This window comes from Mesoplodon densirostris, chromosome 2 (assembly GCF_025265405.1).
Source record: "Mesoplodon densirostris isolate mMesDen1 chromosome 2, mMesDen1 primary haplotype, whole genome shotgun sequence".
Classification (NCBI taxonomy): domain Eukaryota; kingdom Metazoa; phylum Chordata; class Mammalia; order Artiodactyla; family Ziphiidae; genus Mesoplodon; species Mesoplodon densirostris.
The window spans coordinates 101,897,403-101,919,774 of record NC_082662.1 but is presented as its reverse complement, the minus strand read 5'-3'; the positions used below and the strand labels follow the sequence as shown (position 1 = coordinate 101,919,774).

General features: G+C 39.3%; 1 protein-coding gene across 3 annotated transcripts in view; it reads right to left on the bottom strand.

The window, feature by feature from the left end:
• Positions 1-397: 397 nt before the first annotated feature.
• Positions 398-22,372, bottom strand: part of LRIG2 (leucine rich repeats and immunoglobulin like domains 2) — a 67,126-nt gene continuing 45,151 nt past the window's right edge. For 2 of the 3 annotated variants that reach the window (XM_060090283.1, XM_060090285.1), the window contains 6 exons: positions 21,162-21,482; positions 19,844-20,125; positions 16,988-17,437; positions 16,206-16,355; positions 7,977-8,267; positions 398-5,585 (listed from right to left, as the gene is read on the bottom strand). In XM_060090283.1, coding sequence (XP_059946266.1) covers positions 5,359-5,585; positions 7,977-8,267; positions 16,206-16,355; positions 16,988-17,437; positions 19,844-20,125; positions 21,162-21,482 — 1,721 coding nt within the window. In that variant the 3' untranslated portion in view covers positions 398-5,358. The remainder of the gene's footprint in view (positions 5,586-7,976; positions 8,268-16,205; positions 16,356-16,987; positions 17,438-19,843; positions 20,126-21,161; positions 21,483-22,372) is intronic. The other variant, XM_060090284.1, reaches the window with a different exon arrangement.

Sequence of the window (22,372 nt, the reverse complement as noted above, 5' to 3'; positions counted from 1 at the left end):
CACCAGTGGCAGGCTCGAGGCTGTGTGTGTGACTCTTAAACACGGCAGGAACTAGAGAAGGGCAACTCTCTCCCATTTTTTTTTTTTTTTTGCGGTACGCGGGCCTCTCACTGTTGTGGCCTCTCCCGTTGCGGAGCACAGGCTCCGGATGCGCAGGCTCAGCAGCCATGGCTCACGGGCCCAGTCGCTCCACGGCATGTGGGATCTTCCCGGACCGGGGCATGAACCCGCATCCCCTGCATTGGCAGGTGGACTCCCAAACACTGCGCCACCAGGCAAGCCCACTCTTTCCCATTTTAACTTGCACAGCTATTTGGAGACCCTCTCAAAAGGATCACAAACTTAAAAATGAACCATTTCATTCCTGTCCTTTAGGCAAGAGAAGACCAGAAAATCATAATGTATTTTAGCTTTATTGAAGACACATTACAGTAGACAAACAAGTAGACAAACACATGCTTTATAAAATATACATTCTCGTGTGTGAGAAAATATAAATAAGACACTAGGAAATAGCCACACTGAACACAACAACTTGGCTTATAACTCTCTTTAGGTACATCTAGTACCAGGGCTGCTCAGACTGACATCCTCTGATAGGGGTAAAAAGGGAGAACAGGGGGAAGTAGAGGGTAGAAGTAGTCTCTCAGTGGATCAAGAGGCCACTTTAAGTAGCCAAAAGATATTCCAAGAGCACTTGACCCCCTGATGATCAATTTCTCTTTAAAGACAGAGTTGACAAAAGATCAATCTACTCCTTACATTTGAAAACAGGCTCAAATCAAGCTTTTTATTCACTTTCACCCCACCTATTGGTGGAGATTATTAGGATTGCTAAGAAACACTCAACACACAACCTTGAAGGAGCAGGTCCAAATATTACTCCTCACCCATGCATGCACGCACACACACACACCCCTACCCCTTACTACCCACAAAACCTCCAGATGATTTGTGGGCTTTCAGGTGTTGTTTTGTTAAGAGAAGCTTGTAACATATCTCAACTCAGAACATTTTATTTTTGTCAACAAATGAGGGGGAAGGGAGGAAGGGGGGGAGGAAGGGGGGAAGGAAGGAAGAAAATTAAGGCTAACTGATGTTGGCTTAGATTGTACTACGAACAAAAAAGTTTTAAATTAGAAGAAGGAAGAGGGAAAAACATCTGCCACAGTGAACTGGGAAAGAGACCACATAAGAGAAAAATGAAACATTACTTACAGGTTGCCTAAAAATCTTAGCTCAACTTTCTAAGGTCCAACTGTTTCACAATTACTTCAGTAATCTGCATCAAGAAGCAAAGTAAGAAATGGAGGCTGTAGCATAAAATGACAGCCAGTTTACCTCGGATACTCCATTACCCTCTTGGCATTTCTGTGGATATTAAAATGATAAGAAGATGCCATAACACACTTGGGTAAAATACTGGGTATAAACTTGAACATCACAATTCCAACCCCATTCCAAATGGAGTCCCACTGATTCAAAGAAACAGGAATAAAAATTAAAGAGTAAAAGGGAAGGTTATAATACATTATAGGCTTTAAAAGTTTTTATTATGGTCATACCATTTGGGTTAGGAACCTTATAGATTTTCTCAGAAGAATAAGCCCAGAGTTTCATGTTTTCAGCCATTAACAGAAAACAGGCTCCTTTTGTCAATCAAAGAACATAATCTTTTAGTTAAAAAAAAAAATCTTTTTAAGTGTTCTACACTTACTGTATATAAAGAGTTCTGAAAGACAAAGTTTTAAGCCTGTCTTACTTCTGAAGATTTCCAATGATAAAATTGAAAGACAGCTAAAAGTCATCTTGCCCATATTTGATTTCAATGCAGAAATTTCTTCAATGCTATTAACAGATGATTATTCGGCTTCTGTATATACTTCTTCCATGAAAGGCTGATTATTCCAAATGTCAGACAAATCTAATTGTTAGAGTGTTAGCTTATATAGAATTATTGGCAAGCGTGTACTGCATCTCCCTGTAACTTCCTCCCCACTGATATGACCCCTGTCCGCTGGAATAAAAAGAGTGAATCTAATCTTTGTTTTATATGACAACCTTTTCAGTAACTAAAGACTTTTATCATCTCTCCCTTTTCTTAGGAAAATGGATAATAGAGTCTAAGTTGCTTAACATCTTAATGTTTCTTTTACAACCTGCCAATGCGCAATGTGAAGGCAACTGTTTTTAAACATGATAGTTACCTTACAGAGGAAGTACACATTTAAAGCATTCTAAGATGGCACATTAGAGGGAATGGCACACTGGGCTGGGTTTCTGGTATTTCCTATCCTACAGATTAACTTACATCTAGGGAAAGCACTTTAGAGGCTACTGAGTGACAGGCAGCCAACGGGTCAGGCATAGACTCTGTGGCAGGAAGACTTGGAGTATAAGCACAATGTTATTTCTTCTTCCAGGTATACTTACAGAATCAGTCTACGAGGGGCACAAACAAATTAAGAGAATTTATGTATCCCTACTGATATGAAGTGGTCATTGGAACAATATTTCTCTCAACATTTTAGTTTGCCTTGCTTTTGCAACGTTTTTGATTAAATTGGTGGCAGGCAGACATTACACTGATGGGAAGAAACACGGATGAGCCACTAATCCAGTTTATGGTAGAGCATTTGCTATATGCTCTACATATGCAATACTGAAAAATTTCAGGAATTCCAACTCCTAAGATTAGAATTTATTAAATTTACTATTTTTTAAGACCAGGGATAGGCTATTCACAGTTAAATAAATTCCTGACTCGTTTTTTAGGCAAGCTTTTTAGTAATTCAGGAAAGCTAGCAATACCTGGGAGGACATCTCAACCATTCGGGTTGACAGAGAACCTGGCTATTCGGGAGGCCAGCCTGACACCACTGGCAGTAGAAAGACCACTGCTAAAGCAGAGGCAGCAAGCATGTATTTCAAGTTTTCTAGAGCACTGGTCTGCAGCCTGTTTTTTGGCCTCTCACATGTAACAGCTGATGTTCACTTGCAGCCTTGTTCTAACTCCACATTTTTCACGAAAGAAAGTCCATCAGAATGTGAGTAAGAGTACTATAATTAGAGAGATGACCTTGAATACATTAGAAAGGTAAGTGAGTCACAAACTAGTTACAAATTCGTTGTGGCACACCTCTCAACTGATTCTGATACTCTGGTGTACTGTAATACTAGCATTCAGACCTGGTGTTCTGGAGGACAATGGATGGTTCTCAATCTACTCAAGATTCTTTATGTTTACTGACACTGTTTTAGAAGCTGAATATTTCTTCTCCTTATGAGGATTTCTTATAGCATTACTCCTGCTAGAGAGGAAATAAATCTGGCTCAAGTCAGAGTAAGCAGCATCACTCCTGTTCTACCCTAAAAAATATTTCATGAAAGCAGCTTTTTATTAGAGTAGATAATCCTCCTTGATTCCAGGAGGGATCACAGATTCATAGAATGTTACAGCTGGAAAGGGCTTTAAAGCATCTAGTAAAATGCCCTCATTTCATAAATGAGAAAGTCAGGCTGAGATGTAAACGGACTTGCCCTTGATTACACAACTAGTAAGCAGCAGAGCTAGGAACTAAATCAGGTTTCGTGATTCTAAGTCAGTCCAGTACAAATTATACTACAACCTAGTAATTAAGAAGATGGATCAGAAATTGAAGGGAGAAGAAAATAGTGATACTTAAGGAGTTCAAAGTGAAAATGAAGAGAGGCTGACAATTTAAAAAGGAAAAAGACAAAGGCATGATGGCATAAAACAGCTAGAAAAGTGCTGCTGCCTATGGGAGAAAAACTTAGGATTGAAAAACAGTATGAAATTCAGCTAAACTTCCTGGCAAAGAGCTGAGAAATTATGTGAGTTTAAAACCCTTGAAATGCACAATGACTTAGAAATAGATTATTTTCATTTAAGTGGTTGAAGTCATCTAGTATGTAACTAGTCCTCACTAAATTTAGAGGATAGACTCCGACAGCCTTTCTTTTTTTCTGAAAGCAGAAAGAAAGAAGAGCTTTAGTCCATTACACTTTATTAGAGCACTAAGTCTTTTGTTTACAAAAAACTTTTTGCTATTAGAAATTCAAGAAAACTTTTTGGCTTAAATAATCACTTGTACAAAACAAGGACTACTCTAAAGCTTTACAGTATAAGAATTTCTGCACGTTCTTCTACTCCCAAAAGCAGTCTTCCCTTCTTAAGACATACTGTGCATTGGTAGAAGAGATATTATTTTGAAAAACAAACACACACACACACAGAAAAAAAAGCAATCTTTGGTTTCCTCATCAACTAAGTACTTTGCTGAAGAAAGATATTCCCCAAACAAGTTTTCCTTTATCTATGTGCATATGACAATGACAAGACTGCTAGTCTTTCAAAAAAGCCTTTTTATGCTTGAAAGATTATATTACCTGGCACTTGTAAACAGATGACAAATGATTAGCTGTACAAATCTTTAGGCATAAAGAAAGTGGTTAATTACACCAAGATTGTGTTTGTGTGTACGCAATCACTAGGTACCTTGCTTCTATACTTATACTTCTTAACAAATACGTATTTAAAACTTTAAACAAAGTCTTTGGATTCACTAAACCAAGTTGTACAAAATCTGTGGTCTGAGAAGCTGCTGTCAATATTATAACTGAATAATATATATAATTTTGGCATATCAAAAATATTTACATTGCAACACATATGACCAATGAATACGAAAATTATTTATAAATGCACATATATATACAGTGAGATCCCTGGGCGATAGGGACCAAAAAAAAAAAAAAAAAAAGAGAGAGAGAGAGAGAAAGAGAGAGATTCACAGGAATACAAAACCCTCGACCTAGTAATAGTTGGTCAAGTCTGGGATTCTTGTCGAAGACCTTGAATATCAAAGCCCCACTCTCAACTATAGGATTAAAACCACTGCAGAATCCCAGGCACACTTCCTGGGGGGTTCCAAAGTTATTTTTGTTCCTTGGAAGGCAAAATAGAACAGCGTTGTTTACTCAGGATCATTCTGTAGGTTGAGACAATCCAGGGTGTTAAGCAGCAATGAGACTTTCCCTAACAGGCAATGAGCACCTGGGCACATCCCAGTAGAACCATAAGACAGCACTCTGTCCTCTATCTTCCTCCGCCTGTGTTGCACATTTTCTATTAGATGTACCCATTTCTGTCAGCGATTACCCTTTCTTCGTCAAGTATAAGCCCAAACAAATGTCTGGCCCCCCTTGATGTGGTCAGATGTAACTGTAGACAAAGAGCAAAGCAAATGCTGACTTTGGGGTTTCTTCCGAACTCTGAGGTAGTAAATACAAAATCAACTAATTTGAGTCTGCCCAGATTTCATTCTGGAGTGAGTTTCATGTGCCCTCACTGCCATCTTGAATGTTCTGAGTCCTACTAAAATCAAAACTGTGGTCGTGTAACCTGTGACAGGGCATGGGGGAAGTGGAACAGTCTGGATCACTCTCTGCCAGGCCCTCGTTTTGATGGAGTTGTGGTGACTCAAAGACTGACTGCTGCGATAAAGGAGGATGAGGCATACCTGGTTCTTTGCTTATGTTCCACAGAGGCCGCTGCAAGGGTTCTGAGAACGAGAGACAGTAATAATTATCAGTGGTGAATGGAAGTTTTAAATTAATTTTCTAAAACTTAATTTTCTTCTACCCAAGTCTTCAAAGAAATAATAAGAAATAACCTAGTATTCCTGAATAAGGACGTTAAGATAAAATGTATACTTGCCATTTTCTTAGCAAAAACAAAAAAAAGAAAACAAAACAAAAACTGAAACCATGGTCTTTCAAACCCTTCTACTCAACAACTTTACCAATTAATTACTGAAACCATGCTATGTGTCATCTGCTTTCACCTATTACTGGTGTTTCTACTGCTATAAAACTTAAAACTCTTTAGACACATGGAAACAGACTACAAGAGAATTAGTATCTATATAGTAATGAAAGTTGCACAATACATAGGTAAAAATTATTGATTCAGTGCAGTCACTGTATCTTTAAATAACAATTAAATGCCTATCTTAAAAAAAATCATTTTGGGCTTCCCTGGTGGCGCAGTGGTTAAGAATCCGCCTGCCAATGCAGGGGACATGGGTTTGAGCCCTGGTCCAGGAAGATCCCACATGCCGCGGAGCAACTAAGCCCGCGTGCCACAACTACTGAGCCTGCGTTCTAGAGCCCACGTGCCACAACTACCGAAGCCCGCGTGCCTATAGCCCGTGCTCTGCAACAAGAGAAGCCACCACAATGAGAAGCCGGCACACCACAACGAAGAGTGGCCCCCGCTCACCGCAACTAGAGAAAGCCTGCGAGCAGCAACAAAGACCCAATGCAGCCAAAAATAAAATAGATACAATATATAAATTTATTTTAAAAAATCGTTTTAAAAATAAACCATTCCCCTCCAGCTTCTAGCAAGCCAATAACTCTAACATCAAAATAATAACCAAAAGCTGGTATTTTAAATCAGGTTATCTGTAATTTGGTTTCAAAAATATGCATTTCTCATTATTATTTACTGCAGTGGTGGGCTCTTTCCCCAGAGAACATTTACTGAAAGTTATATTAACTTCATGGGGATGTATTTTGGAAAAAGCTAGCCAAACATTCTAGAAAAAAACACTCAGAAATAAAAATAAAACCCATGTGCAAAGTAAGCTAGAGTAGGGTTTCTCAATCTTTAATATGCATACAAATAACCTGGAGATTGTGTTAAAATATAGACTCTGGTTCTCTAGGTCTGGGGTGGGACCCATGCTCTGCATTTCTAACAAGCTCCTAGGTAATGCTGATGCTGACAGACCACACTTTGAGTAGCAAGGAGCTAGAGCACCCTAGCTAAGGAACAAGCAATGCACCAAAGCACTCTCATTTGCTGATTTCCTCACTTACAGACCAGATTAACAATTAAGACATCCCTAAAGTTGGGGAAAGATACTGCATTTTTAGTTCTACTTAAAGTTATTTTGTGTGTATATATCTCTTCTAGGACACGGGGAAATGGATTTAGTGTTGGTGCCTTTCTTTCATGGACACAGAATTTTAAAGACAAGAGACTAACTTCAATAACAGGATTATTTTTCTCTGACCTGTACCCTCTTTAGAAAACTTTAGAGGTGGTCTCTTAACTAAGAACAACAGAGCCATCTTAAAAGTCCATGTCATTTCATTCACTCCAGCCAGAACCATCCCTGGAAGCACCACTATACAATGTCTTCCACTGTAAACCTGCAGTGCAAAACCCCACCCTATTTCCAGTGCTCTTTCATTTCAGGCTGACAGGAGGGTGACAGTGGATAAAAAGCCTGGATGGACAGGAAGACATGTTCAGTAGTGCCCTTCATGGTCTAGAAAGAGTTTTGTTTTGCTTTGCTTTATTGACTGGGTTGTTTCAAATGCCTCATTGGCACAATATAACATGTGTTTCTTTTCCTGGGCTACTATCCCCAAACTGCTTTCCCAATTATGGCCCTGACTGTAATACTTCACAGATGAAAGCAAATACCTGCCAAGTGATACTGAAATTCAACATTTACCTGATAGAACAGCAACCAAATAAAACATTTTTAAATCTTCTCACTGAAAATCTTCAAATTATGCCCAAATCATTATATCCTTAGCATTTCAAGTCTCCATTATTTAAATAAACATGGAAGAAAAAAGTAGTGCCTGTATGAAACTTCTTTATAGAAACTTTTTCTACATGGCTTCTGAATCTTTAGAAGTAAGATCTTGTTACTCCCACAAAAGCTGTTTTCATCCTACAGATCCAGACTTCTTTCTAAATCTAATCTCTAAAAATCTTTGGCTCTAGTTTATACCAACTAATGGTAGCTAATTACTCCATTATACCAACTTGTTTGCTTCTGTCAAATTAGAGTGCTACCTATATGACAGAAGGAAAATTCAAGTAGGTGAAAGTGAAAACAAACCAAAATAACAAAAAACACTGTGCCCTTTACCACTGCTCTTCTGTGTGGAGGAAAGTTTCTTCTCATTTATCCTCTCATGGTTGGTGGGAAAGGCAGATATCTCTCTATCTGCTGATGATACCAGGCTCTCCAGGGTGGTGGCATCTTGGGGAAGATGTGCCAAATAAGTCTCTTTGGGCATCTGGATTATAAGGCTGGACAGTGTCTGATCTAGAACATCCTCTTCAGCAATATAGGTGTATGGACAGTATTCTCGGGTCCGGGAGTAGATGTTAGCATTGTCATAACAATCTGAGCAGATAACCCGGGTACCAGTGCCACCTAATGACAACATGGGAAAGAAACCAAACATCCTTCAGTTAAGGAATCAGTTTTGCCAACTATTAGTTTTCTCTAACAGTTGTCATCATATCTGGCATTTGTTCAAAACTTGCATTATAAACCGGATGAAGTTTCAAGGTCTTTCTGTGAACTAACTAATTTAATCCTTATAACACGTCTAAGAGGTAAGTATTATTATTAGACCTATTTTACAGACAGAGTAACTACAACACAGAGAGGTCAGGTAACTTGCCCAAAGATATACTGCCCAAGTGAAGAGCTGCAATTTAAACTCAGGCCCTCTGGCTCCAGCACCCATGCTCTTGAGTAGTACATTAAGCCATCTTTGTCCAGCCTGGATAAGGTCATGCTTAAATCAAGGGAGCCAAGATAAGGCTAGCACTGTGCTACAAGACACATGTTTGGCTTAAGCAAACTAAAGCAGAGAAAAAGGAGTTCTGATGACTTTATTTCACAAAAGCCCACATAACTTTTGTTAAGTCAAGAGGTTAAGCAACACTAATTGATAAAAGGACCCCTAGAGAAAGCCTTTGATGGTCAAGAGTCCTGCCTGACAAGTGTGTGTTTGGTAGAAGTAAAAGTTTAATAATGAGCTCCCTGAACAATTATGTGCTTTGAAAACTGAATGATAAAAAAAGAGGAAAGTGAGAAATAGAGAGTTACTTATTCATGTTCAAGCAACAGAATGTTAGAACTGGAAAAGAACAGGAAGTAATTAAGTTTAACCCAGAAAGCAGTGTTATTTCCTACAAATTTCAAAAAGTAGAGGCTTTTAAGTATTCTTTAAAAAGCTACAGGGGGACTTCCCTGGTGGTGCAGTGGTTAAGAATCTGCCTGCCAATGCAGGGGACACAGGTTCGAGCCCTAGTCCGGGAAGATCCCACATGCTGCGGAGCAACTAAGCCCGTGCGCCACAACTACTGAGCCTGTGCTCTAGAGCTCGTGTGCCACAACTACTGAGTCCGCGTGCCACAACTAATGAAGCCTGCACGCCTAGAGGCCACCTAAGATCTCACAAGCCGCACGGTATGGCCAAAAAGAAAAAAGAAAAAAAGCTAGAAATACCCCCCTTTCCATGGAAAGCCAAAATAATGGAATAGAGCTTGCTTGTGTATAGTACTTCAAGTACTACACAGGTTTGTGGAAAGAATATTTAAGAATCATGAGAGAAATGTTTTATAAAATATTGTTCATTTTTAAAATGAGGAAATTAAAGCTCAGATTTTAAGTAACTTGTTGGTGACCACATGGCTGGAAAGAGGAACTGGGAGTCAAACCCAGTTCTACCCCTTAATTCACTTCCCTGTGTTCTGTTACTCCCTATGGGAAGAGTGGAGTCGGGAAAAGTAGTGTTGAGAAGTCAGGTTTACTTAACTATTTTATATCTTTCTGATGTTCTCCAATATAAGCTGAGAATCATCAATGCCCTTTAAACCTTAGTACGTGTCAGCAGGAGATACAACCTCTCCTGGATATGGTCTGAAGGGTGCTCATGCCTGAAAAGGATAAAAGACACCTGAAGAAAGTTTCTAGAGCATCTCCTTCCCACAACAATACTTTGGTTTGGGAGCCTCTGCTGTGTTCTCCAATCCCTTGTTTAAGGATGTGTTACTCCTTTCTGACAGAAGATTTTCTCCTCTGTTAAGACTTTAGAGCCTGAACCAAGATGGCGGAGTACAAGGACGTGCTCTCACTCCCTCTTGCGAGAACGCCAGAATCACAACTAACTGTTGAACAATCATTGACAGGAAGACACTGAAACTCACCAAAAAAGATACCCCACATCCAAAGACAAAGGAGAAGCCACAATGAGACAGTAGGAGGGGCGCAATCACGATAAAATCAAATCCCATAACGGCTGGGTTGGTGACTCACAAACTGGAGAACACTTATACCACAGAAGTCCACCCACTGGAGTGAAGGTTCTGAGCCCCACGTCAGGCTTCCAAACCTGGGGGTCTGGCAATGGGAGGAGGAATTCCTAGACCATCAGACTTTGAGGGCTAGCGGGATTTGACTGCAGGACTCTGACAGGACTGGGGGAAACAGACACTCCACTCCTGGAGGGCACACACAAAGTACTGTGCACATTGGGACGCAGGGGAAGGAGCAGTGACCCCAGGGAGACTGAACCAGACCTACCTGCTAGTGTTGGAGGGTCTCCTGCAGAGGCGGGGGGCAGCTGTGGCTCACCAAGGGACAAGGACACTGGCAGCAGAAGTTCTGGGAAGCACTCCTTGGCGTGAGCCCTCCCAGAGACCGACATCAGCCCCACCAAAGAGCATGCAGTTCTAGTGTTGGGTCGCCTCAGGCCAAACAACCAACAGGGAGGGAACCCAGCCCCACCCATCAGCACTCAAGCGGATTAAAGTTTTACTGAGCTCTGCCCACGGAGAGCAACAGCCAGGTCTACCCACTACCAGTCTCTCCCATCAGGAAACTTGCACAAGCCTCTTAAATAGCCTCATCCACCAGAGGGCAGACAGCAGAAGCAAGAAGAACTACAATCCTGCAGCCTGTGGAACAAAAACCACATTCACAGAAAGATAGACAAGATGAAAAGGCAGAGCGCTCTGTACCAGATCAAGGAACAAGATAAAACCCCAGAAAAACAACTAAATGAAGTGGAGATAGGCAACCTTCCAGAAAAAGAATTCAGAATCATGATAGTAAACATGATCCAGGACCTCGGAAAAAGAATGGAGGCAAAGATCAAGAAGATGCAAGAAATGTTTAACAAAGACCTAGAAGAATTAAAGAACAAACAGAGATGAACAATACAATAACTGAAATGAAAAATACACTAGAAGGAAACAATAGCAGAATAACTGAGGCAGAAGAATGGATAAGTGACCTGGAAGACAGAATGGAGGAATTCACTGCTGTGGAACAGAATAAAGGAAAAAGAATGAAAAGAAATGAAGACAGACTAAGAGAACTCCGGGACAACATTAAACGCAGCCACATTCGCATTATAGGCGTCTCAGAAGGAGAAGAGAGAGAGAAAGGACCTGAGAAAATATTTGAGGAGATCATAGTTGAAAACTTCCCTAACATGGGAAAGGAAATAGCCACCCAAGTCCAGGAAGCACAGAGAGTCCCATAAAGGACAAACCCAAGGAGAAACACGCCGAGACACATAATAATCAAACTGACAAAAATTAAAGACAAAGAAAAATTATTGAAAGCAGCAAAGGAAAAATGACATATTACACACAAGGGAACTCCCATAAGGTTAACAGCTGATTTCTCAGCAGAAACTCTACAAGCCAGAAGGCATTGGCATGATATACTTAAAGTGATGAAAGGGAAGAACCTACAACCAAGATTACTCTACCCAGCAAGGATCTCATTCAGATTTGATGGAGAAACCAAGAGCTTAACAGACAAGCAAAAGCTAAGAAAATTCAGCACCACCGAAGCAGCTCTACAACAAATGCTAAAGGAACTTCTCTAACTACGAAACACAAGAGAAGAAAAGGACCTAAAAAAACAAACCCAAAACAATTAAGAAAATGGTCATAGGAACATACATATCGAAAATTACCTTAAACGTGAATGGATTAAATGCTCCAACCAAAAGACACAGGCTTGCTGAATGGATACAAAAATAAGACCCATATATATGCTGTCTACGAGAGACCCACTTCAGACCTAGGGACACATACAGACTGAAAGTGAGGGGATGGAAAAAGATACCCCATGCAAATGGAAGTCGAAAGCTGGAGTAGCAATACTCATATCATATAAAATAGACTTTAAAATAAAGAATGTTACAAGAGACAAGGAAGGACACTACATAATTTTCAAGGGATCAATCCAAGAAGAAAATATAACAATTATAAATATACATGCACCCAACATAGGAGCACCTCAATACATAAGGCAACTGCTAACAGCTCTAAAAGAGGAAATCAACAGTAACACAATAATAGTGGGGGACCTTAACACCTCACTTACACCAATGGACAGATCATCCAAACAGAAAATTAATAAGGAAACAGAAACTTTAAATGACACAACAGACCAGATACATTTAATTGATATTGATAGGACATTCCATCCAAGAACAACAGATTACACTTTCTTCTCAAGTCAGCACGGAACATTCTCCAGGACAGATCACATCTTGGGTCACAAATCAAGGCTCAGTAAATTTAAGAAAATTGAAATCATATCAAGCATCTTTTCTGACCACGCTATAAGATTAGAAATCAATTACAGGGAAAAAAAACATAAAAAATACGAACACATGGAGGCTAAACAATACGTTACTAAATTACCAAGAGATCACTGAAGAAATCAAAGAGGAAATCAAACAATACCTAGAGACAAATGACAATGAAAACATGACGGTCCAAAACCTAAGGGATGCAGCAAAAGCAGTTCTAAGAGGGAAGTTTATAGCAATACAAGCCTACCTCAAGAAACAAGCAAAATCGCAAACAATCTAACGTTACACCTAAGGGAACTAGAGAAAGAAGAACAAACAAAACCCAAAGTTAGCAGAAGTAAAGAAATCATAAAGATCAGAGCAGAAATAAATGAAATGGAAAAAAAAACAATAGCAAAGATCAAAAAAACTAAAAGCTGGTTCTTTGAGAAGTAAACAAAATTAATAAACCATTAGCCAGACATATCAAGAAAAAGTGGGAGAGGGGCTTCCCTGGTGGCGCAGTGGTTGAGAGTCTGCCTGCCGATGCAGGGGACGCGGGTTCGTGCCCCGGTCCGTGAGGATCCCGCATGCTGCGGACCGGCTGGGCCTGTGGGCCATGGTCGCTGGGCCTGCGGGTCTGGAGCCTGTGCTCCACGACGGGAGGGGCCGCAGCGGTGAGAGGCCCGCATACCGCAAAAAAAAAAAAAAAAAAGAAAGAAAACGTGGGAGAGGACTCAAATCAATCAAATGAAAAAGGAGAAGTTACAACAGACACTGCAGAAACACATAGCGTCCTAAGAGACTACTATAAGCAACTCTATGCCAATGAAATGGACAACCTGGAAGAAATGGACAAATTCTTAGAAACGTATAACCTTCCAGGACTGACCCAGGTAGAAATAGAAAATATGAACAGACCAATCACAAGTAATGAAATCGAAACTGTGATTAAAAACCATCCAACAAACTAAAGTACAGGACCAGATGGCTTCACAGGTGAATTCTATCAAATATTTTGAGAAGAGCTAACACCCATCCATCTCAAACTCTTCCAAAAATTGCAGACGAAGGAAAACTCCCAAACTCATTCTATGAGGCTACCAACACCCTGATACCAAAACCAGACAAAGATACTACAAAAAAAGAAAATTACAGAACAATATCACTGATGAATATAGATGCAAAAATCCTCAACAAAATACTAGCAAACAGAGTCCAACAACACACTAAACGGATCATACACCATGATCAAGTGGGATTTATCCCAAGGATGCAAGGATTCTTCAGTATACGCAAATCAATCAATGTGATACACCATATTAGCAAATTGAAGAATAAAAACCATATGATCATCTCAATAGATGCAGAAAAAGCTTTTGACGAAATTCAACACCCATTTATGATAAAAACTCTCCAGAAAGTGCGCACAGAGGGAACCCACCTCAACATAATAAAGGCCATATATGACCAACCCACAGCAAACATCATTCTCAATGGTGAAAAACTGAAAGCATTTCCTCTAAGATCAGGAACGAGAGAAGGATGTCCACTCTCACCACTCTTATTTAACATAGTTTTGGAAGTCCTAGCCACAGCAATCAGAGAACAAAAGAAATAAAAGGAATACAAATTGGAAAAGAAGAAGTAAAACTGTCACTGTTTGCAGATGACATGACACTATACATAGAGAATCCTAAAGATGCCACCAGAGAACTACTAGAGCTAATCAATGAATTTGGTAAAGTTGCAGGATACAAAATTAACACACAGAAATCTCTTGCATTCCTATATACTAATGATGAAAAATCTGAAAGAGAAATTAAGGAAACGCTCCCATTTACCACTGCAACAAAAAGAATAAAATACCTAGGAATAAACCTACCTAGGGAGACAGAAGACCTGTATGCAGAAAACTATAAGACGCTGATGAAAGAAATTAAAGATGCTATCAACAGATGGGGAGATATACCATGTTCTTGGATTGGAAGAATCAATATTGTGAAAATGACTATACTACCCAAAGCAATCTATGGATTCAATGCAATCCCTATCAAATTACCAATGGCATTTTTTACAGAACTAGAACAAAAAATCTTAAAATTTGTATGGAGACACAAAAGACCCTGAATAGCCAAAGCAGTCTTGAGGGAGAAAAGCGGAGCTGGAGGAATCAGACTCCCTGACTTCAGACTATACTACAAAGCTACAGTAATCAACAGAATATGGTACTGGCACAAAAACAGAAATATAGATCAATGGAAGAAGATAGAAAGCCCAGAGATAAACCCACGCACCGATGGTCAGCTAATCTATGACAATGGAGGCAAGGATATATAATGGAGAAAAGACAGTCTCTTCAATAAGCAGTGCTGGGAAAACTGGACAGCTACATGTAAAAGAATGAAATTAGAACACTCCCTAACACCATACACAAAAATAAACTCAAAATGGATTAGAGACCTAAATGTAAGACCAGACACTATAAAACTCTTAGAGGAAAACATAGGAAGAACATTCTTTGACATAAATCACAGCAAGATATTTTTTGATCCACCTCCTAGAGTAATGGAAATAAAAACAAAAATAAACAAATGGGACCTAGTGAAACTTCAAAGCTGTTGCACAGCAAATGAAACCATAAACAAGACGAAAAGACAACCCTCAGAATGGGAGAAAATATTTGCAAACAAATCAACGGACAAAGGCTTAATCTCCAAAATACATAAACAGCTCATGAAGCACAATATTAAAAAAATAACCCTATCCAAAAATGGGCATAAGACCTAAATAGTCATTTCTCCAAAGAAGACAAACAGATGGCCAAGAAGCACATGAAAAGCTGCTCAACATCACTAATTATTAGAGAAATGCAAATCAAAACTGCAATGAGGTATCACCTCACACCAGTTACAATGGGCATCATATGAAAATCTACAAAAAACAAATACTGGAGAGGGTGTGGAGAAAAGGGAACCCTCTTGCACTGTTGGTGGGAATGTAAATTGATACAGCCACTATGGAGAACAGTATGGAGGTTCCTTAAAAAACTAAAAATAGAATTACCATATGATCCAGCAATCCCACTACTGGGCATATATGCAGAGAAAACCATAATTCAGAAAGACACATGCACCCCAATGTTCATTGCAGCACTATTTACAATAGCCAGGTCATGGAAGCAACCTAAATGCCCCTCGACAGACGAATGGATAAAGAAGATGTGGTACATATATACAATGGAATATTACTCAGCCATAAAAAGGAACAAAATTGGGTCATTTGTTGAGACGTGGATGGATATAGAGACTGTCATATAGAGTGAGGTAAGTCAGAAAGAGAATAACAAATATCGTATATTAACACGTATATGTGGAACCTAGAAAAGTGCTACAGATGAACCGGTTTGCAGGGCAGAAGTTGAGACACAGATGTAGAGAACAAACATATGGACACCAAGGGGGTAAAGCAGCGGGGGGTGGTGGTGGTAGTGTGATGAATTGGGAGATTGGGATTGACATGTATACACTGATGTGTAAAAATTGATGACTAATAAGAACCTGCTGTATAAAAATATAAATAAAATAAAATTCAAAAAAAAAAGACTTTAGTCAATTTTCATCCTATTTTGCATGGGGCAAATGTTTTCACTGAGTAGCTTACTTTAAAATATTGCTTCAGGTTACTGGGGAAAACTATACAGTTAAAAAAAAACTAAACAGCGAAGGCTGAAATTATAAGCACAGATAATAAAAAGTCATTACCATCAGCACCTTTGTGTAAATATCCATTGGCAGGAGGCATAAGTTGCTGATGACTGCCTGCCTCAGAGTTGCTGTAGCCTTCCTGTGGCTCAGACAGTGTTCCTTGGGAAGACAAGTAGCTGGGAATGTCTGCAGGAAGATTGAGCTCGTCTGTAAAAGAGACATCTGTAACTCTCAAATAAAGTTAGGCAATTTAAGCCAAAACTCAGAACACTATCTTGCAAATGTATCCTACTTTGGTACTAATGGCCAGGAAAATGTTATGTACCTAGGAACTCAACAACTCCTACAATTTTCTCTGAAAATTATTTCTCACTAGAATTCTCCCCGAAGCTTCATTTTAGAAGTATTACCAAAAGAAAAAAACCCTGAAGTCTGAAATCTTATCCATAGACACACTTTAGCAATCTATCTGGCTGTACTTTTTCTCTTACAGGATTTCAGGGTGGGGGACAGGTGTGAAAGACTCATATCTGTCTTAACGACTCCACTCTTCCCCAAAGGAAAATTACAATGGAAATGAGCCTTAGGTATTAAAGAAAGAAGGTGCACCTGCAACTGTTTATAAGAACAAAGTTTTGGGGGACTATCTACAAATTCTTAAGCTTATTCACTAGAGCGGTTCCATTACATCAAGGAAGTAGGACATTTTAACAGAAAAACTCTTCCTTCTATCACACATAAATTATCAAAGCTCCTTAGTTTTTTATATTTAACAACAAATCCTACACTACATTCCTGACTGAGGTATAAGCCACAAGGGTCAACGGGGTACCACTCACCTGTGTTCGTGATACTATAGTCTTCATTTTTCCTTCTCATGTGGTAAATAACAATGACCCAGATCAAAGAGGTACCCACAACACAGCAGACCACAACAATGATGACAATGCCAACTGTGGTCCACCCGTCATCTTCGTGCCCAATGCTACTCTGGGAAGAGTCACAATTGGGGGTTGAAATCACATTTAGGTAAATGTGACCACGTTCTGTCCCAAGGGTGTTGGACATAATGCAGGTATATTTCCCAGCATCTTCTAGCCCAGCATCTACAATGATGAGAAGCTGGTTGGCTGCAGCAAAGAAGTGCCGTTCTGTCACCAGCAGTGGTCCATCATCTTTGGTCCAGTTGAGGCGAGGGGCAGGACTCCCTCCAGCTATGCACTGTAATACTGCAGTTTCACCTCGGGTTACTGTCTTGTCCTCCAGAGGTCTAATAAATGAGGGTGTCTCTAACAGAAAGATACATTAAAAAATATTAGGCAGTTTTATTCCTAATTGAATTAGACTAATTAGGTTATGATGAAATAAGCACTTTCATATGCTCATGGGAGGATTAGAAGTTAATGTTTCAGAAATGCAAACGCTTCAAAAAATCTAAATCTCATCTCAGAAATTCCACCTGGAGCAAGCTATCCTAAGCAAAGAATTCAAAGATTTATATACAAAAATGCTTATTACAAAATTAGTTGTAATTTTTAAAGGTAAAGGGAAAAAATCTAGCAGAAAAATGAGTAAGTAAATTATACCACAGCCACATGATTTTCATGAAGACTTAATGACAAGGTAACCCTGTGATACAATATACAATATTAAATGGAAAAAAGTAGGTATACATAACCACATAAAGATGAGTGTTTTATTTTATGATTTTTTTTTAGATTTTTTTTTTTTTTTGGAATGTGGACCATTTTTAAAGTCTTTATTGAGTTTGTTACAATATTGCTTCTGTTTTATGTTTTGGTTTTTTGGCCGTGAGACATGTGGGATCTTAGCTCCCCAACCAGGGATCGAACCCGCACCCCCTGCATTGGAAGGCGAAGCTTTTGTTTATAAGTATTTCTTTCATTGATCTTTTTAATTCTTTAAATTTATTTATTTATTTATTTATGGCTGCACTGAGTCTTCATTGCTGCGTGCAGGCTTTCTCTAGTTGCAGTAAGCAGGGGCTACTCTTTGTTGTGGTGTGTGGGCTTCTCATTGCAGTGGCTTCTTGCTGCAGAGCATGGGTTCTAGGTGCACGGGCTTCAGTAGTTGTGGCTCGCAGGCTCTAGAGTGCAGGCTCAGTAGTTGTGGCACGTGGGCTTAGTTGCTCTGCAGCATGTGGGATCTTCCCGGACCAGGGCTCGAACCCATGTTCTCTGCATTGGCAGGTGGATTCTTAACCACTGCGCCACCAGGGAAGTCCCGGAAGGCCGAGTCTTAACCACTGGTCTGCCAGGGAAGTCCCAAGATGAGTTTTGTGGGGTTTTTTAAAGATTTATTATTTATTTATTTATTTTATTTATTTTTGGCTGTGTCGGGTCTTAGTTGCGGCATGCGGGATCTTCATTGAGGCATGCGGGATCTTTCCTTGCAGCACACGCATGGGCTTCTCTCTAGTTGTGGCATGTGGGTTTTCTCTTCTCTAGTTGTGGTGCACGGGCTCCAGGGCACACGGGCTCTGTAGTTGTGGCACGTGGGTTCCAGAGCACGGGCTCTGTAGTTTGCGGCAGGCAGGCTCTCTAGTTGAGGCGCGAGCTCAGTAGTTGTGGTGAGCGGGCTTAGTCGCCCTGAGGCACGTGGGCTCTTAGTTCCCTGACCAGTGATTGAACCCACATCCCATGCATTGTAAGGCAGATTCTTCAGCACTGGACCACCAGGGAAGTCCCAAGATGAGTGTTTAAAAAGTCCAGAATATGTCAAAATCTTTAAGTGTCTGAGCGACTTTCCCTCTTTTTTTCCAATTTTCTACATATCTTAATTTTTTAAATAAACTTATTTTTCTGATTACACAAGTAATTACATAAACCAACACATTTTAAAAAAACCTTAACATCTAGAGGAAAAAAGAATTTGCCTTGAATTTGAGTCCCATGAATTAAAAGTGTTCTCCAAATGTATGGACGCCAAAGGGGGAAGAGGGTGGGGGGTGGGATGAATTGGGAGACCGGGATTGACATATATACACTAATATGTATAAAATAGATAACTAATGAGAACCTGCTGTATAGCACAGGGAACTCTACTTCACTTCGCTGTACAGCAGAAACTAACACAACACTGTAAATGACAATACCCCAATTTAAAAAGAAAAGAAAGTGTTCTCATAAGAAAACAAACTGGCTTGTCAGGGGAAATCTATGGGGAAAAGACATTTTACCAGAGGACAGGATTAACAGGAGCACACTGGAAGGAAAACAGGAAAACTAACCAGAAGACAGATCACTTTTTTCGCCTTATAATTAAAAAAAAAATAAATGAACTGGGGGGAAAGTTGCATTGTCTCAAGTTCTCTGTGAAGCAGGTATGTGAGGCAGTATAAAAGTGCAAACTCACTACTGAATAGTAGAAATAACATATACATGAAGTAGAAAACTTACAGAGGGAAATATAACAGGACAAAGGGATTTGAATTTTCAATTCATGCGACAAAAATCTCTAATTCTGCCCTCAGAATTTCCCCAGATTTCAGTTTACTGATCCACTAATATCCTAGGCTGACATAACCCTGCATAAATTGGCAGAACAAGGAAACAAAGATATAAGAATCCCAACTAAAATCTCAAACATAGATTCTTCTTGCCATTAAGACCAAGAGTCAATCCATAATAAAAGGACTCCCATAAAAGCAGGGACCCAAGGAGCAATAAACATACCTAACACGATTAATGAAGCATTTGCAGAGAGACCGCCTGCTATGTTCTGTGCCATGCAGCTATAGATCCCCATGTCTTCTATTTTCACATTTGCAATGAAGAAGACATCATCCTCAGGCATGACATGCATGCGTCTCTCTCGAGCTGCAGGAAAGTCAGTACCACCATCTTTCTGCCAGGAAATCTGAGGTGCAGGATGCCCCTCTGCAGCACATTCTAATCTGGCCATGGCACCAGTGCGAATAGTTAGATCCATTGGAGTTTTCAGAAAAGATGGCATCTCTGTTCCAAAAAAGATCACCAAGAGAAAGTGGGTGGTGGGGGGGAATATATATATATATATATATATATATATATACACACATACACTCATACATACATACAAGGGAGACTCTATTAGGCAAAATACCAACTGTTGTAATGCTCCATTTCTTTCAGAAGACATGCTCCCTGCATTGACAATAAATACTACTTCAGAGGCCATCTTTTCTCCCAGAACCTCAGAGCATGGAGTACAGTGATGACTAACTCTTCTAGAATGCGTGGCAAATCTACCTGATCTCCTTGATAGGGACAGAAAAAGCAGAAGCCACAAACCTTTTTGAACATATATTTTAGAACTTAATATTTACTATGACTCCCTTACTTAAGAGACTAAATGGTGCTTCCCAAACAAACATCTACAAAGCTGTCAAGGAAACTGCATGATAAAAAAAATGTATGCCTTCAAACATCTCATAAAACAACCCAGGAGCAAGACATATGTACATCTTTTGGTTGCACAAAGCCTGAAGTGTTGTAGTTATTCAGCCTAACAGGCGATAGATCAATCAAGCTGTTTTCTTCTTTCACAACCTCAATGAAAAAGAGCATTATTTTCAAAAATGGTTTTGTGTGACTACATTTAGACAATGATAATGATCACTGGACCCAGAAATGTTCTCAATACTCCCCGTTATTGGACAGCCTGTGAACAATGTCAGGAATAAATTTCATAGTTTTTAGAACAGAATTATGGTTCTGGAAAGAAAATGGAGAATTAAAAAAATTTTTTTTTCAAAAGCATAAATAAAAGTGAAAGTAGCCCATCTCCTAGAGCCACAGAATTCACCTTTACCCCTCAGTCAAAGACTGATTAGGGACAGTAAGTGGGTAAATTAGCAATCCAGTCTGTACACTGTCATAACCCTAAAGACAAAAACAGTAAGGACTCCCCCCGCAATGTCAGGTTTATCCTAATTTGCTTGGTCAAAGATTCAAAAATTAAACATGAAAAATCCTTCTAACCACAAAACTATCAGGGAGCATAATTTCTTACCATTCACAGTCAGTTTGGCTTTATGAGAATAGTTAGAACCAAAGTGATTAGTAATAATACACTGATATTTTCCTTCATCTGTGAAATTTACATTGAAAAGATGTAAGACACTAGTATATTCCAGAGCTTCTTCAGCTTGTTGCTGATAACGAACAAAATTCTCAATATCAGCATCATACAAGATTTCACTGTCTTTGCGCCACAAAGTAGACATGGATGAATCGCTGCTGCTCACTGCAGTGCATGTCAGAGTCACGTTCATGCTTCTTAGAGCAACTGTGGTTTCAGGATGGGTTCTTATCTGCGGCTTGAGAAAATCATCTAAGGAGAAAAAAATGGGGCAGGAGCCAAGTCAGTTATAATATTTTTGCTTCTATAGATTCAATTTTAAAACAAATAATGTAAAATTGCATGTTATGTTTACAAAATGTCATGTTAAGGTTGAAAGGGACTATAGAGGTAGAATCCAATTCCCTTGTTTTAAGATGAGGAAAATGATGCCCAGAAGGGTCAAATGACTTGCTCTAAGATATGTAAGTCCGCAGCTAAGCCTGGACTGGAACCCAGGTTTTCAGACTTCAGGGCTTAGCACTCTTTCTACCACCCCTTACTGTCACTTATGCTTTGAATGTACTTCTTAAGTATTACCAGTTACTGAGAAAAGGAGAAACCTAAATTAGAATTTTAAAACAAGCTCTAATTCTATTACCCCTTGTGTGTATGTGTATGTGTGTGTTTGTGTATATATATAACATATATAAAAATAGGTATTCCTATTAATAAAACATACTATTGGAAAGTACTTTGTGCATAACTTTCACCTAAAATAGTGAAAAATTCCAAACACGTCAAATGTCCAAGTGAAGACTGGCTTAGGACTGGCTAATAAACTATAGATTCATAAATAATAATATATTATTGGACTGATTCAGAGAAGCAGGTATATGAATTCTTAACCAATGTCTTCACTGGGTAACATTTCACTGTGCCATAAAAGTGATAACTAAAAAAAGAAGATAAATTGTATGGTGTATGCTTATGTTTAAAACTAAGTAAAGTCAGAAGGGCGTTCATGGCAATGTAAGCAGAATTCAATCATTACTAGATTCTTTGTTTTCTTCCTTAAAATTTGCAAAAACAACTTAAGTATTTTATGTGCCTGAACCTCCAAATGTCCTAAGCATCTTTAAGTAGACTGTGGAAATACATCT